At 47.3% G+C, this 17,813-nt stretch overlaps 2 protein-coding genes and 1 long non-coding RNA gene across 3 annotated transcripts; 1 reads left to right on the top strand and 2 right to left on the bottom strand.

Moving 5' to 3' along the window:
* Positions 1 to 441: 441 nt before the first annotated feature.
* Positions 442 to 14,333, bottom strand: LOC121985519 ((3aS,4S,5R,7aS)-5-hydroxy-7a-methyl-1-oxo-octahydro-1H-indene-4-carboxyl-CoA dehydrogenase-like). Its single transcript, XM_042539018.1, has 6 exons — positions 14,044 to 14,333; positions 13,616 to 13,828; positions 13,276 to 13,371; positions 1,176 to 1,321; positions 870 to 1,089; positions 442 to 807 (listed from the first exon to the last, which is right to left on the bottom strand). The coding sequence occupies exons 1-6, from the start codon at positions 14,176 to 14,178 to the stop codon at positions 619 to 621; spliced, it is 999 nt and encodes a 332-aa protein (XP_042394952.1). The 5' UTR covers positions 14,179 to 14,333; the 3' UTR covers positions 442 to 618.
* LOC121985521 lies at positions 9,447 to 13,269 on the bottom strand. Its single transcript, XR_006113208.1, has 2 exons — positions 10,016 to 13,269; positions 9,447 to 9,950 (listed from the first exon to the last, which is right to left on the bottom strand). It is a non-coding gene; the product is annotated as an uncharacterized LOC121985521 (long non-coding RNA).
* A 263-nt stretch (positions 14,334 to 14,596) lies between the features above and the next one.
* Positions 14,597 to 15,926, top strand: LOC121985520 (protein PHOSPHATE-INDUCED 1 homolog). The gene has a single exon (XM_042539019.1). It carries the CDS (start codon positions 14,869 to 14,871, stop codon positions 15,802 to 15,804), a length of 936 nt encoding a protein of 311 aa, XP_042394953.1. The 5' UTR covers positions 14,597 to 14,868; the 3' UTR covers positions 15,805 to 15,926.
* Positions 15,927 to 17,813: the final 1,887 nt, after the last annotated feature.

Below are 17,813 nucleotides of genomic sequence, written 5' to 3'. Positions count from 1 at the left end.
AAAGAGCAATCTATGACAGATACTATTCGGTCCATAAAAATTCGCAAGTGGTTGGCTGCCGTTGACTCCCGTTCGGTGAATTTTGACCTTAGCCTTTGACTATGTGAGAAGAGAATGTTGGGTTGAAATCTAAGGACGGCAGTGCACAGATCACGGAATTTCCTGCTCTGAACTTTGAAGCACGTGCTTCTATATTTTCTTTGAGAAGCAAGAACTAATTTATATATTTTGGATATTTGCACGTTTTGTTATAGCTATAGACATTATTTGTATTGAGTAATTGATTTATTCATGGAAAACAATCAGCAAATAAACAAACAAATATCTTTTTTTATTATTATTTATGTGCAGGTTGAATTAAGAATATCAAATCCCTGACATTCTCTGACATTTTGTTTTTTTCTTCTTTTCGAATCAGTGGAATCACAAGGCTCAAAGGACAAGCAAAGAAAATACTCCATTCAGTATTTTTTTTTTTTTTTTCATAAATCGAACACACCATAAAATTCTGTTTTTTCAGCCAAGGAAAAAGGATCATGAAACTTACAGACGGATCATGATTACATTATTTTGAAAATTACTACTGAAATTTCATTGATTTTATGAACTCATTTGAGTTCAAACATGAGAGAATTTTTGCTGAATGATTTGTTGTGCTTCCTCGATTAGTTTCCTCAGCACTTCTGCAGCAGGCAGAATTTCCTTGATCATGCCGACACCTTCACCCGCATACATAACCATGCAATCCAAATCACCTGTTGTCGTCGCATTTGGAATTGTACCGGCAAATCGGTGTATCTCCTTCGGCTGTCGACGAAAGGATCGTTAAAACTGGATAATGTAATCGATGAATTATACAAATAGCTCACCACGCCATGAATTACTGAATGACCAATGACAGGTTGATTTTCCTCATTTTCATCATCTGGGAAATGCCTCCACTCAGTGTAGAAAGGTGTTCTTAGCACACGATGCGGTGCGCCAGGCCATCTTGAACGGCCAAATACATTTGTGTAGTTTGTCTCATTGTATTCAAGCAGCTTTTGTTTGTAATAAGGGTGTGCGAAGCTTTCATGGGTTGCAAGAAACCTGTATACAGATTTCCTTGAAAGATCAGAATCATAGAGAATGAAGAAATAAGAGTTTGAAATGGGAAACAATAGTAGACTGAAGACCTGGTCCCGAGACAAACACCATGAGCACCGAGTATCAAAGCTGCAACATAACCACGAGCATCTACAATACCACCCGCAGCAATGACAGTAATATCACAATCCGACACCAAGTCTACTACTCTTGGCAGTAGTGAGATCAATCCATCCTGCAAAAGGAAACCATCTAAAATACCCGAAGAACAGTTCGATCTCAATCTGACAGCTTTAAGAACTTCAATATGATTCATAGCTATCAGTCATGTGAATTTTCATTTTGAAAATAAGCTATGAAGCATTAGCAGTTTCTTTTAGAAGATAGGTTATGAATCATAGGCATGAACACAATTTAGAAACAGAAAGAGGCAGACATTGCATTAGAGTAATTCCAAAAAATATTTAGTCAATAAATCCAACTGATGAATATATGCTTTTGAGTTATAATAATAACAAACATATCAATCCTATGTAAACTCTTGCCAGATGATACAGTCATAGACAATGCTGTAAAAACATCCAATGCAAATATGGCATGCATAATGATGTGGCGATGGGAGGAGGCCTACCTGGTACGGGATCAATTGTTAGGGTAAAGAACAAAGTCAAGTTGGTCAACGCTCGGGTGCCAGAGAGCCGAACGGAAGATAATGGAAATAGTCGGGCCCCGATCGGCGAGAGACAAGTCCGAGCAAACCACCCGTCCAACTCGAAATTACATTTAAGACAGTCGACGCTCAATACAGCATAGCAAGACGTCGAGGGAGACCGGATAGCTAGTCCAAACGGGGAAGGACATGTTACTACACAGTCACTGCACGGAGGAGCCACATGAGGTCATCAGAGCAGAGGGATCCCGACCAGAGACGGATTTACCATAGGCCCGTCCTGGGCTATAGCCTAGCCTAAAAATATTCTTTTACATGTTTAATCATCTATTTCAAATCACAAAAAGTGTCATAGAAAACAAAAACAAAAATCTTGCTTTCATTTATCCCGATAAAATCATGCATGAGAAAGATTTTGCATTAATTATCCCTACCTCATATCTTATTTAAATTTAATCGAGTATTTTTATTATTATTATTTTAAATTTAAAATGTTACTAAAAAGGATTTTTTATAATTATATATTTTTATTATATTAATGAAAAAATTTCTTTTCAAAAATCCTAATATATAAATAAATCAATTCTATATTATTTATAATCCGATCAATCTCAATTAAATTATCAAAAATAATTTTTAATGAATATGAAATATAGGTAAAAAATATGAGTAGAATATAAAAGAATAAATAAGAAAAAATTATTAAGTCAAATTAATTATATATATTAAAATAAATAAATCTCATTAGGTGTGAAATAAAATATATATATCTGTATATTGAAAAAAAATATTCAACTCATTTTAGCGCAAAGATAGGATTGTCCTGTACTCTAATCCTATTAAAAAAAAAATAAACTATATTTTATAATCTATAATTTGACATAAAAAATTATTATTTTTTAATTGTATTTGATACTTAATTCATTTTTCCACACTCAAAGTTTAGCCCAGTCCTTCTCTTATTTTTGGATCCGTCCTTGGTCCCGGCCGAACGACTACCCCGCTCGACCAAGCAACGAGCCCTAGACACGGATGGAGCAGAGTCTCAGCTGAGCGACTACCCCGCTCGGCCTAGCAACGAAACCACTGTAGTATCTCTCGACATCCTTTTGGGAGATAGTGCCGCTGATACGAGGCATGGTCGACAGGCGGATCGAACGGTAAAAACTTCTACTGTCTTATCAGGGATATGCATGGCCTATTAAGATATGAAGTCAGAAGTACTTTTCTGACAGGTCCTTTCATAGGACATATTGGAGAACGTATCCATGCTTTGGGAAGCGTGCACGTCACCCGCCAGGGCTCTATATAGAGGAGGGTTTATCACTAGTAGAGGTACGCGTTATTCTTGAGTTCTACTGTTGCTCCATATTTCTCCACATTCCGGTGACTGACTTAAGTGTCGGAGGGCTAACGCCAGGGCCCCTTCCCTAGCTTAGCACTGACATCATTTGTTTTGCAGAGCGGAGCGAAGTCCACGTCCGATCAGCGAAGCCGCCGCCTCCCAGCTTTCCAGTTTCACGCTTTCGGACAGATCATTTTGGCATCATTTGTGGGAACGCAACCTACATCCGAACGAGAAGATGGAAGACGCTGGACGATTCATAATAGTGACGCTGACGCAGAAGGAGTTCTACATGCTAGTGCAAGCCCGAGTAGCTAAGATAGTGGAGCAGCAACAACAACCGGCGTTGGCCGAACGCCAAGCGTAGGAGCCCGCGGCATCAGCCACTGGTCGACAAGCTAAGCACGGTGACCGAGCGTACCGAGTATCCGCTCAGGGTAATAGCAAGAACCCAGTTGGCATGTATGGGAAAGTGCCCAATGCGCCTATCCCCTTCCACTAAGCGCTATTCAGGAACCATCAGAGGAACGGGGCCAAGCGGACAAGAACCGGCGGTCTTCCTCAGATGATGCGCTCGTTCGAAATGCAAGAAAAGGGAAGGCACCCAGGGAGGATGATTCGTCCTAGTGGATCAATCAGCAGTTTTCGGAGGAAATTCTGAATGACCCTCGGCCAAAGCACTACATTTCGCTGGCGATCGGAGAGTACAACGGAACCACCAACCCAGACAATCACTTGGCCAAATTTAACAATGCGCCCACACTTCATCAGTATACTGACGGAGTTAAATGTCGGGTCTTCCTCACCACTCTCTCTGGATCAGCACAACGCTGATTCAAGAGATTATCAAACGGATCAATCCATAGCTTCAAGGACTTCCGGACGGCATTCCTTCACCACTTCGCCAGCAGCCGCTGCCACCAGAAGACGAACGTGAATTTGTTCTCGCTGAAATAAGGGCCCAGAGAAGCATTAAGGGCCTACATCCAGCGCTTCAACCAGGTGGCGATGAACATCCCAGCGGTCTCCTCGGACGTGTTGGTGAATGTCTTTACCCAAGAGCTCACCGAAGGAGAGTTCTTCCGGTCGCTCATTTGAAGGCCGCCAAGGGACTTCGACCACCTGCAAAAGAAGGTCACCGAATACATCAACGTGGAAAAAGCTCAGGCGCCAAGGAGGAGGGAGACGCCCTATAGGAGCGTCTGAACGACGGCAGCCAAGCAACTATCAACCCCCTAAGGGACCTCGATCGGGAGGAGGGCCGCTACACCATGAGCCCAGGACACATGCCGTACGGCATGTGGCAGCTGCTCGCCCAAAGACTGGAAAAGGCAAGGTGTGGACGCCAATGTTATGCTCCTTCCACCAATCGACGACACACAACACTCGGGACTGCTATGATCTGACGCCGACAGCTAACAGGCCGGCCCTGCAGGGATATCGTCGTCAATCCCCATCTCCTGATCGACGACACAGGCGCCGATCAGCCGATCGAAGGGAAGGAGAAAGGATGACAGCCGAGCTAAGCCACCATCCGCACCAGTGAAGGAACAATCCAAGTTCTGCTCGAGCCTTTATAGAGCGGAACAAGCCTTCAACTCGAGAGGAGAAGAACAGGAATAATGCCACTCAAGGGGGAAATAGGAATGATTGTTGGTGGGGCAACCAGAGGTGATTCCAATCGAGCTAGAAAGTCGCACGCTCGGCGACTCAAGATTCACACAGTAGGCTGCAGCAAAGAGGGGGTCGAGGGACCTGAAATCAACTTTGGCCCGAGAGACTTAGAGGGAGTGGAGATCCCTCGCGACGATGCGCTGATTATCCGAGCGGTAATTGTCAATTACATTATTCACTGAACCTTTGTTGATATAGGGAGCTCAGTGAACATCATATTCAAGAAGGTGTTCGATCAGCTGCAAATTGACCAGAGCAAGTTGCTACCGATGACGACCCCGCTCTACGGTTTTACGGGCAACGAAGTGTTGCCGCTTGGCCAAGCCAGGTTGGCCATTTCGCTCGGGGAGGAGTCATTGAAGAGAACAAGGACCACAAACTTCATTGTGGTGGATGCACCGTCGGCCTACAACGTCATATTGGGCTGACCAACCCTCAACGAGTTATAAGCGATGGTGTCCACCCACTGCCAGAAAATTAAGTTCCTGGTGGACGACAAGGTGGGCGAGGTTAAGGATGACCAGCTGGCCGCTCAGCAATGTTACGTCGAGATGGTCAAATCCGAACTAAGAGCCGCTCGGAAGAATCCGCGCTTGGAGGTGAACGCTATTACGGAGAAACCTCCTACGTTGGTTTACGAAGAGAAGGAGGAGGTTCAGATTCACCCGTGCCGATCAAAGGCAACCACCTTCAATGCTGCCAATCTGAAAAGTACGAAGAAGGCAGAACTGGTCGCTTGCCTTAGACAAAATTACAACATGTTCGCTTGGTCAACACACGAACTTCCCGGTATCTCACTTAGAGTGGCTCAGCACGAGTTTCATGTCCGACTGATAGTGAAGTAAAAGAAAAGGGACTTCAACGTGAAGCAAAATCTAATCATCTGGGCGGAGATATAGAGAAATTGTTGGAGGTCGACCATATACGAGAAGTCCAATTCTCGAGCTGGCTCGCTAACGTCGTACTGGTCTCCAAGCTGGGCAACAAATGACAGGTCTGCATCGACTTCTGTGACTTGAATAAGGCGTGTCTAAAGGATTTCTATCTGCTGCCTGGATAGATCAGATGGTGAACTCCACGGCGGGCTACAAGCTGATCTACATGCTCAACGCGTACCAAGGCTACCACCAAGTGTCGCTCGCCCGAGAGGATCAAGACAAGGTCAACTTCATCACGGCCGACGGAACGTACTGCTACAACGTCATGCTGTTCGGACTAAAGAACGTCAACGCCACATAACAGAGACTAATGAACAAGGTGTTCCGAAGGCAGATCAACTGCAACATGGAGGTATATGCCGATGTCATATTAATAAAATCCCTCTAAGCTACTGATCTATGTACAAATATCGAATAAACATGTCAAACCTTAAGGGCGTATGGGATAAAGCTGAACCCAAGTAAATGTCTGTTCGGTGCGAAGAGTGGCCACTTCCTTGATTATATCGTCACCGAACGGGGCATAGAGGCAAATCCGAGCAAGGTGAAGGCGCTACAAGACATGCCTCCACCCTGCAGCTTGAAGGAGGCCCAACGGTTGACCGAACGGATTACAACGCCGTCCAGGTTCATCTCCAAGTCATCTGACCGAAGTCATCCATTCTTTAAGGTGCTACGCCGAGTTACAAAATTTCAATGGGACGCAGAGTGCGACCGAGCGTTGGAAGAGCTCAAGGAGTACCTTAACTCCTTGCCTGTGTTAGCTAAGCCGAGCGCTGGTGAGACGCTCTAGATCTACCTGTCGTCCATCGAGTATGCAGTTGACTCGGCATTAGTTAGGCAGAATGACCACGAACAACAGCCTGTGTATTTTTTGAGCCATATATTTGAATCCCGCTACACCTGTTTAAAAAGTTAGCTTATGCGTTGGTGCTAGCCGCTCGGAGACTCCGCCCGTACTTCCTGGCGCATCCGATCATTGTGATGACCAACAACGCCCTAGGGATTGTCCTCCTCAACCCAGAGGTGTCCGGCCAGCTGATCAAGTGGACAACCGAGCTAAGTGAATTCGACATATAATATCAGCCCCGAACAGCGATCAAAGTTCAGGCCTTGGCTGACTTCGTCATAGAGGTCCACAATGCCAAGCAGAAAGCAACTTGGAGAATATATGTCCACAGTTCTTCCACCGGCAAGGTAGCAGGATTGGCATACTACTAATTTTACCGTGGGAGGATCGAATGCAACTTTTCGTGCAGCTGGATTATCGGGCCACCAATAACGAAGCTGAATATGAAGCATTGATAGTCGGCTTACAGGCAACGCGACATGTCGGAGCCACAAAAGTCCTTATTCATGCGGACTCTCAGTTGGTCGCTCAGTAGCTATCAGGGACGTTCGAGATAAGCAGCGCCCGACGCAAGCTATACGTAGAAGCTTTCGAGATGCTGAAAGCGAATTTCCAAGAAGTCCTTATACAGAAGATTCCCCGGACAGAGAATCAAGTTGCGGATGAGTTGGCTGAGTTATCCAGTTCATTGTCGTCGATCGTGATAGAGTAGCCGATCGAGCAAGTCTCATTGGTGGCACATATCGACAAAATAGAAGGGATAACTTTCCCGAGCGACTGGAGGACGACACGGATAGAGTTCCTCCGATCGGGTGTCACACCTGCCGATCAGGAAGAAGTTCGCTTACTAAAAAAGAGGGTCAGATGGTTCACCTTGGTCGGGGATCAGTTGTATAAGAGAGCCTTCTCCAGGTCCCTGCTCAAGTGCGTTGGACCAGAGGACGCGGAATACATCCTTCAGGAAGTGTACCAAGGCTCCTGTGAAGGTCATCCGGACGACCGTTCACTGACTCAAAAGATTCTCCTAGCCGGATATTTTTGGCCCACTCTCCAAGAGGATGCCACTCAGACAGTAGCCACCTGCCTGTCATGCCAAAAGTATCACAATATCCCACACCGGCCAACCGAGGAGATGAAGGTATCTACAGTGTCTTGCCCGTTCGACCAATGGGGCATGGACATCGTTGGGTCGTTCCCCATGACAACTGCTCAGCGAATATTCCTGCTCGTCACGGTGGATTACTTCTCAAAGTGGGTGGAGGTCGAGCCGCTGGCTAAAATAAGTTAACAGATGGATATCAAATTCATTTGGCAAAACATCCTGTGTTGGTTCGGCATCCCCCGCTGGCTCATCTCGGACGGCGGGAGGCAGTTCGCTGGTCGGAGGCTCAGAGAGTGGTGCGAAGGCTATGACATCCAGCAGGCGAAAGTCACTAATCAGGAGATTCTCAGAAGCCTATGAGCTCGACTCGACCACGTAGGAGGCAGATGGGTCGACGAGCTCCCCAATGTTCTGTGGGCCCTCCACACGACTCCAAAGGAGGCGACTGACGAAACACCATTTCATCTGGTGTACGACGGTGAAGCGGTGGTCCCCGTGGAGGTCGGAGTAGAATCCGACCAGATGCAGCTCTACGACGAGGGGAACGTCGAGCAAAGACTCATGGAGCTCGATTTGGTGGACGAGGTGCGGGATAAGACTATTGTTCGACTGATGGCGTACCGGCAACAAATGAAGTAGAACTACAACCGAAGGGTGATCCTGAGGTCTTTCTAAGTCGGTGATATGGTGTGGAAGAGAATAAAACCAGTCGACAACGTCACCAAGCTCGAGGCGCTCTGGGTGGGGCATTACAAGGTTGTGCAAAAACTCCGCTCGGGAGCCTACTTGGAGGACGAAGATGGAAGAAGGCTCGAGCGGCCATGGAGCGCGAATCATCTCCAACCCTACAAGGCCGGATGAGAGGTGCGCAGTGAATATCGATGTATCTGTATAAGTGTGTGTCTTCTAGATACAGGACAAATATGAATAAAAGCATAAGTATTCTAGACTCTTGAGTCGATCGGCTAAGTTAAAAGTCGAGCGACGACTATAAACCCCTGTCTACGCATTACAACCGTCGAGTGGCGACGTTAAACCCTTGTCTATATCAGCAGTCGAGTAGCGACCTTAAACCCTTGTCTACATCAGCAGTTGAGCGACGACCTTAAACCCTTGTCTACATCAGCTGTTGAGCGGCGACCTTAAACTCGGATCTTCGTCAACGGTCGAATGACGACCTTAAATCCTTGTCTACGCATGTCAACGGTTGAGCAACGACCTTAAATCCAAGTCTGCTGCTCCAACAGCCGAGCGACAGCTATAAACTCGGGACCAAAGAAAAATGGTTTATCCAAACGAGTAGTACAAACGCCGACCGGTGGGGCACGAAGCCACACTTGAGAGTTTTTCACAAAATGATAAGCGATTCGTAGTCCTAATCGATCCTAAGCGGCAATGCAAGGATAAATAAGTCGAAAAATAAAATAAGGAAGTGTCAAACGGCGCAGCACGAAGGAGTGATATCAAATAAAAATGTGCACCGAACGGGCGACCATTTATTAACACTTCTAGTTTTTACATAGCCAGAAGGGGCAATACAAAAAGAAGACAAGATACGCAGGAGTAGGCTCACTCGAGGTGGTTGACTACGTTGTCGGGCAGCGACTCAGTCATCTTGTTTCGGCTGATAACCTTGCCCGTCAGGCTGGTCGGGATATGGCCGCCGCTCTTCAGTTGGTCGAGCATCCCGTCGATGGCAAAGTTGAGAAGACGGAGTGCTCGATCGGTGACCTGATCATTAAAGTCGTCCAAGCGGAGGTAAGCCTTTTTCTACACCTCGAACTGGACTCCACACTTTGGCAAACTTCTAGCGCTAACCGAGATGCCTCTAAATCCGCCTTCAAAGTGGCCAGCTTTGCATCTTTGGCGTCGAGCTGGGCCTTCGCTACAAACCGATCAACTGACCTGCCCTCTCGCTCAGCATTCAGCGAGGCCTCCGTCTCCTTCAGTTTCTGAGTCAACACCCGAAACTCTTTGTTTTTGATTTCCAAGTCTTAGATGGCCCGAAGCTTCCTGGTGTTGGTCGAGTGGATCTTGGGCTCGAAGGTGTTCGCCTGTTTATTAAGCCGAGCCAATTGCGTAGCCTGCTCGGCGCTCTTGCCCCTCTCCGCCTCCAACAACTCGAAGCTCTTATTCAGATCGGCCTTTAGTTGGGTCATCTCGGTGCTCATCTGCTCCAAGTGCTCCTGCGAAGCTGCTGCTTGGCCGCTCGGGGCACGCAGCTGCTGGATTTCGTGTTCCAAAAATGCAAGCCTTTGGCACATGACTAGAATCTCTACTCAATACTACAATGAACAACGAAACTATAAAGGCCAAGCGGAAATAAACAGATACACAAAAAAATACTTACCCAAATGGACATCTAGGTATGACTGTCGGCGAGTGCCCCTGGAGGCATGACCGTCGCATGGGCCCAGGCGTCGACCCATATCCATGTGAGCGACCCCTGAATAATTATTTAGTGTTTGGGGCTCCGTCATGCAACGTCGTCCGAGTCGTGCCATTCGTCTGTCGGCAAATGGGTAACTGTCGTTATCTGGCGTTGGCCGCTCGGACCAGACGAGGCGGAGGTTGCTCTGCCGGCCGACTGGGTTGTTGATGTCGGTCAGACGCGAGATTTTCCGACCACTGGCAGAGATGTAGACGGCAGAAAGGAGACCGACAGCACACAGAGGGTTCCTTGGGGCAACCTGGACAAAGACGGAGTCTGGTCGGAGGAAACGGACATATGGGGGGCGGCCGCTGCTTGTTCAAGAGAAGCGGGTGTCGAAGTTTTGCCCCGTTCAGATGAAGGGCGTGAGACGACTCGAGTGGGGTCTGCATAGCGGAGGTGGCGGATTGGGAGGTAACTTCCGCGCGGCGTCTCTTCCGACTTATTAGAGGCTCCCCAGAAGAGGTCGATTCGGAGGCCTCCGCAACCGCAACCACCGAGGGTCGCTCTGGTGGAAGGTCGGCTGTACCAGCTGCTCCACTACCAGTTGTCTGGCTGGGTCATGCTTTGCTCCCTTGCACTGGCGCTTCCTCGCTTTCACCGAGCGAATCCTCATGGGAGTCGACCGACTACAAGCCACGGCCCTCCAGTTCGCCCACAGCCGCAGCGTTGATCTCTGCATCCGCGACTTGCACTTGCCGGCCAGACGTGCTCGCAACATGATTCGAGCTGCGCAAAAGGAGGAAAAATCAGCTAGATTCAAAGACTAGAGAAGAAAGAGCTTAACAGAAGCTTCATGCGGATCGGACTCAAGCCGAACACGTAGAGGACGCCCTCCAGCAGCAACTTATGAATATAGTACTTCTGACCGGCTAAGCTAGAGGCTGCATAGAGATAGTCCGATTGACTTTTGTACTTCTTGAGATCCGGAGGGTTCGACACTTCTAGCTACCAGCTGATCGAGAAATCTGGCTGTTCGGGAAAGCGAACGAAAAAGTAGTAGTCTCTCCTTGGACGATGACATCTTATCAAAGAAGACTAAGCCCACTCGAGCCTGAAAAAGAAAAGTCCTCGGCTTGGACAATTTTGGATAATAGAAATAATGGAAGAGTCGAGGAGTCAGAGGAATGTCGTGCAGGCGAAACAGAACGACGACCCCGCACAACAGCCGAAAGGAGTTTGACACTAATTAATTAAGAGAAATACGAAAATATTTACAGTCCGCAGAGAAAAAAGGGTGGACAGGGATCCGCACACCAAAGAAACAAAAAAAACCCGGCGGTGGTTCATACGGCCGGTCGAAAGCAAAAGGAAGAACGATTTGATAGCCAAATGGAAATTCGTAAGCAGATTTCAAACTCTCAGCGTCACCCCCGTCGAACCTGGACTCGGTGGAAGTGTACCAGAGCCCAAGGATGGAGGTGGGGGGCTGTGAGGAGCTGGCCATCGAAAACAAGGATGACGAAGAACAACGAAAAGATTTGACAGAAAAGATGAAGAGGCTTACAAGAGAGATCGCCGGAGAGGTAGAAGAAGCTAAACGTCATTGGGAAGCTTGAAGATGAAGGCACATGAAGTGAAGAAGACGGCAACGCACGCGAGGTTTATAAACCTCGCGGTCGATCGACCTGAGCCGTCCGATCCAAGGTTGCGAAAAACTAAGAGAAGATCCGGCCGTTGAATTTGAAAAGGTGCCTATCACATCACCAACGGATATCCGCCTGTCATATCAAATGTGCGACGGCAGAAAGGACACGTGGCGCTCAACCACCGGACGACATTAATGAGGCTAATTAAAATGTATGGTCGTGTGCTCGGCTATAAGGATCAGAGATTTGCATTGTCTTCGAGAAATCTGGATGACGACAGGGCGAGCCCAAGAAAAGGAAAAGAAAATTTTTCACCAAGTGTTGTCACCCATTGCCCGAGCAGCACAGATAAGCGATTATCACACAGCCGAATGGCCGAGACACGGTTTGCTTCAAAATGCTTGGGTTGAGCCCAGTTATATACCCAGTCTGACAATGCGAAGCCAAACGACAAAGGTGTGGGAGTCATCGAAGACTCTACTAGTCCAGTCAATCGGACTTGCAGCCTCATTCGACTAGACTTAAGGGGAGGATTGTGATGCGACGATGGGGGGAGGCCTACATGGCACGTGGTTAATTGCCAGGGTAGAAGTCAAAGTCAAGGTGGTCAACACCCAGGTGCCAGAGGATCGAATGAAAGACAATGGAAATAGTCGGTCGGGCAGTCAGCCCCGATCGGTGGGAGACAGGTCCGAGCAGACCACCCGTCCAGCTCGGGATGACACGTAAGACAACCGACGCTCAATACGGTGTAGCAGGACGTCGAGGGAAACCGGATAGTTGGTTTGAACGGGGGAGGACATGTTACTAAACAGTCACCGCAAGGAGGAGCCACATGAGTTCGTCAGAGCGGAGGGATCCCGGCCGAACGGCTACCCCGCTCGACCAAGCAGCGGGACCTGGCCACGGATGGAGCGGAGTCCCAGCTGAGCGACTACCCCGCTCGGCCCAGCAACCGAACCATTGTAGTATCTCTCGACATCCTTTTGGGAGATAGTGTCGCTGACACGAGGCATGGTTGACAGAAAGATCGTATGGCAGAAGCTTCTATTGTCTTGTCAGGGATATGCATGCTCTGTTAAGATATGATGTCAGAGGTACTTTCCTGACAGGTCCTTTCATAGGACATATTGGAGAACGTGCCCATGCTTGAGAAGCGTGCACGTCACCCATCGGGGCTCTATATAAAGGAGGGTCTATCACTAGCAGCAGTACGCGTTATTCTTGAGTTCTACTGTTGCTCCATATTTCTCCACATTTCGGTGACTGACTTGAGTGTTGGAGGACTAACGCCGGGACCCCTTCCCTAGCCCGACACTAACGTCATTTATTTTGCAGAGCAGAGCGAAGTCCACGTCCGGTCAGCGAAGCCGCCACCTCCCAGCTTTCCAGCTTCACGCTTTCGGTACAATTATTATGAAATCTTGGAGGAGACTTACGTGATGTGCTCCAAAATCCAAATAACCACATAAACACAATATAGATAAGGTATTCAATATGTGCATGACATAAACACCACAAGCATTTACAAAAGTTTGTGCATCATATATCTAAATTTAAGAATTCAGTTAACGATCATAATGATAATACCTGACCAATTACATGCCCCCCAGCTTCCCGACCTTGAACAATAATAGCATCAACTCCAGCACATTTGGCTTTCTTGGCTTCCTCAAAAGAACCAACCTATGCAAGAAATTGAATTTTTTTAGCAGAAGGAAGGCAATTGAAGTGATCGCTTAGAAAATGTCAAGAATCTCAATTTATGTAATTACCAATATCTAACAATTAAACGCTATGAAAACATCTTGAAACGCTTTACTAAATAGTTTATTCAGGCAATTTCTGAGCTTTAGCAGTTCAGGATAAGCTCTTAAGCCGCCAATGTGCTGGAGAATTGGGAAAGCTGAAGTGTATCATAGTTACCTACTTGGTGAATGACCTTGACTCCTGCAAGATGTGCCTCTGAAACGAGTTCTTTTGGGAACTCTCCCCAGTAAACTTGCAATATTGCAACTTTTTCTTCCAACACAACCTTCAGGTTTTCTTTGTGTGGAAAACTTAGAACCATGCCGACCCCAAACGGTTTGTCTGTCAAAGTTCTAGTTTTTTGTATCAAATCCCTCAGGTGATCAGGTGCCTCCTGGGGAACAAAAAAAATAATTCAAGATGTAGAGGACGAGATGATTAGAAAGCTCATTGGTAGTGCTAAAGGAACATGAAGATAAGCCGTTTAACTGGAGAAAAGAAAAACGGGAAATTACTATGAATTTCTTGGAACTGCCCTTTTCTAACAAATAAAAAAATAAGTCATCCAACCTAAACGACCGAGGGAAGAAGAAAGTGAAAGGTTAGTACCCAATCCGGCGCTCGGAGGAGGCCGATGGCGCCAGCGTTGGCGACGGCGGCGACGAGCTCAGGACCGGAGATATCGGGGCCCAGGGGCGCCTGCACGATGCCGTACTCGAAGCCGAGGATGCCTCTCCAACCCATGGCCCAACGATCTGTCGTCGATGGATTTGGCTGAGGGGGACATCTGCAAGCAGCTTTAATAGGACGGGCTGACCGCTGACAGAAGGCCACGGGACAGAGAGCCACGGCGAGACGTAAGTGACGACGTCATTCGCCGGCGGCGGAACCCCAATCATTTGTAAATTGTAATTGATTAAACTTACACTAATATAATACTTTCAAGATTTTTAATTACTGCATCATCACTGACATCATCTCCATTTCGGATACAAAATGAGCCAACGTCTACGTGGCATGAGTATGGCGACGCGCCGAGGAGTGGACTCACGAGATTATTCGGCGCAATCTGCCACGCTCCGGCCACCTCGTCGACAGCTGTCACTAGTCCGCATCCCAATTCCATAACTCCTTCCCTCTTTCCAGATTTGAATGCCTCAAGAAGCGAAACGCATTGTTCCTCTAGCTGTTTTTATAGCCTTATTTCGAAAATCATCAAGGGTGGTTTCGTCAAAGTAAGCAATGCCAGCTGGGAACGCCATTCTTTTAGAAATTCCAGTGTCCTTCGAGTGACCGGTTCCTCATCCCCTTCTTTATTAGTCCTCAGGGCAGCTCGTCTCTGCTTCCCCGTTCAAATGTCTACTTCTTTCCCAGCTCTATATAAACAAACCACTTCTCATCCTACAGAGCAAGCTCTTCTTGCTCTCTCCATCCATGGCGATCTCTTCTACCTTTGTCTTCTTCTTGGTGCTGCTCTCCTTCGCTTTCCAGTTTTGCCGTGGCGGCAGAACTACTCTCTCCGCTCCGGTGGAGGAGCAGCCTCTCTCCATGACCTACCACAGGGGCGCCCTTCTCACCGGCAACGTCTCCGTCAATCTCATCTTCTACGGCAGCTTCTCTGCTACCCAACGCGCCATCGTCTCCGACTTCGTCTCTTCACTCTCCCCACATACCCGCCACAAGGGCTCCTTCGAACCCTCAGTTGCCACCTGGTGGCGCGGGCTTGCCCGGTACTACGCCGCCTCCCGCACCCGCTCGCCCAGGATCTACCTCGGCGAGCAGATTCTCGACGAGGGTTACTCCTTCGGCCGTTCCCTCGGCGATGCTGACCTCGCCAAACTCGCCGCCCGCGGTGAGCCGCGTGGTGCCGTGAATGTGGTGCTCACCGCCGAGGATGTGGCCGCGGATGGCTTCTGCGTGAACCGGTGCGGCACTCACGCGGCGTCGGGGCGGAGCCGCGCTGGGCGGTTCGCCTACGTGTGGGTTGGGAACTCGGCGAAGCAGTGCCCCGGGCTGTGCGCGTGGCCCTTCCATCAACCGGAGTATGGGCCGCAGTCTCCGCCCCTCATGGCGCCAAACGGAGACGTCGGGATCGACGGGATGATAATTAATCTAGCCGCTCTTCTCGCCGGAACCGCCACCAACCCCTTCGGCAACGGATTCTTCCAGGGTCCGAAGGAAGCGCCGCTTGAGGCGGCGACGGCGTGCACAGGAGTCTACGGGAAGGGGGCGTACCCAGGGTACGCAGGGGACCTACTGGTGGACCAGGCCACAGGAGCCAGTTACAACACCTACGGGACTAGCGGGAGGAAGTACTTGGTCCCTGCTCTTTTTGATCCATCCACGTCATCCTGCTCCACCTTGGTATAGTTTCGGCGTTCGGTTGACAGAAACGGACAGGAGCATTAACAACCACGCAGTCATTACTAGCTTATTAGTTTGTAATAATTCTTTCATTTATTGGATGAAATGTTTTAAAATTTGTTACAAAATTTCAGATATGATAGTAAATTCGAAAGGGTGGACTACTCAACAATTCAACTTTTTAAATTGCTGATCCAACTACTAAAAAGAAAATATAGTCCTAATTGAAATCTAGCAATGAGTGATTGAGATACTATATGTATATAATCATTGATTGAGATATTGTATGTACACTTTGTCATTGTATCATACTTTGATAGTACACTCTATCATTGAAATCTAACAATTAGTGATTGAGACATTATATGCACACAATGAGTGATTGAGACATTATATGCACACAGTTATTACATCTTATTTTGACAATACATTCTATCATTGTGGCAAAAGGTAAATACGTTCACTTTCAACGTCCCTGTCAACTCATCTCAAGGTTAACACGGAGGAAGTAAATCACGAGCGGCTATTAGTCTTTGGAATAGTGACTAGTACATAAGGGAGTATTTACCTTGGCTTTACCGATATTCGAACTCCAGACCTCATTGTGGCAACACCTCATGCGCTAGCCACTAGACCTATTCGAGGGGACATAATACACTCTATCATTGTACCATATTTTAATAGTCTTTGATAATGCACTATCATTGTACCATATTTTAGTAGTCTTGACTGTCCGTTCAGGATAACTCTCCACTATTTAAAAAGGGGAGGAAAGTAAATTTAAGGAGACTTTACTCAGTAATATAGTACATGTAAAAAGGAGTTGAGACAATAAGCATTTCACCGTCATTGGTGACAAAAGGCGAATACGTTCGCCCCCCACCAACTCGTCTCAAGATCAACACGGAGGAGGTAAATCATGGACGACTACTAGCCTTTTGAATAGTGATTAACACATAAGCATTTCACCAGCATTGCACCATACTTGTGTGGCAGGCTAGAGGAGAGCGATAATTTATAGATTTTTTTAGTTGCCATCAAATATCTAATTTTTAAAACGACTTGAGAATAATATGACATTATAAAAATTTATCACCAATCATCGGAGTAAATCAAAAGACGTACGTGGTGATCTTCTGCTTTTTTAGATTCGCTAGAAAAAGGAGATTCTCTGTAATTCATCTCGACCTTGAAAGTTTTAAATTCCTCACTTAGACTTGGATACCGTCACATTAGTGGTCACCTTACGACTGTCCAACACTATTGAGAGGGAGTTCAATAAGAACCCAAATTAATAAGTGCATGGACGAGAATCTACAAAGGTGATAAAATTTTCTACTAAATTTTAACTCTTTACTATTACAATCATTATCTCGTTCATTTACCAACAGAGTAAACCTAAGGGAGTGTTTGGTTAGGGGTTATCATTGGTAACCTTGGTAAGTTTTCCATAAAAACCTTATTTGGTTTAGTAATGAGCAATTCCCGGTAATGAGCGATTCTTGCCATATCAGTAATTTGGGAATACAACTCATAATCAAAAAAACCTTGGAAGCCTAAGGTTTTTCATGATTCCGGGTGATATGGATATAGCTTACAGGGACTTAGGAGGAATTAGAGAGAAAGAGGAGGTCAATTTAGTCATTAGACTATTTAGGGCTTATGGCTTATAAGGTGACACTGTTCATCCAAGAGAAAGGGGGCTTCTTCTTTGTGGTTCTCTTCCGCCGCTAGGAGGAAGGTGCAGGCGGACACTGCTTGTGCCGCCACCGTCGCCCACCCTCACACGCACGCCCAAGCAGGTGGATGCACCCTAACACCTTCGTCGTCGACTTCCTTCACCTTCTCTCATGCATGCCTTCGTCACGAGGCTGGGTTCATACCGCCTCTCCGTCCGGTGCCTCCTGCACGTCGACACTTCCTCTCTCTTCCGTGACCAGGTCGTTGCTAATGGTTGCTCGCCATCTCCCTTGTTGTTTGCCAAACGCTTCGCCATCTCCACCCCGCACACGTAC

This window comes from Zingiber officinale, chromosome 5B, assembly GCF_018446385.1.
Source record: "Zingiber officinale cultivar Zhangliang chromosome 5B, Zo_v1.1, whole genome shotgun sequence".
NCBI lineage: Eukaryota > Viridiplantae > Streptophyta > Magnoliopsida > Zingiberales > Zingiberaceae > Zingiber > Zingiber officinale.
Note: the sequence above shows the minus strand (reverse complement) of the source record. Positions and strands in the feature narration are given on the sequence as shown.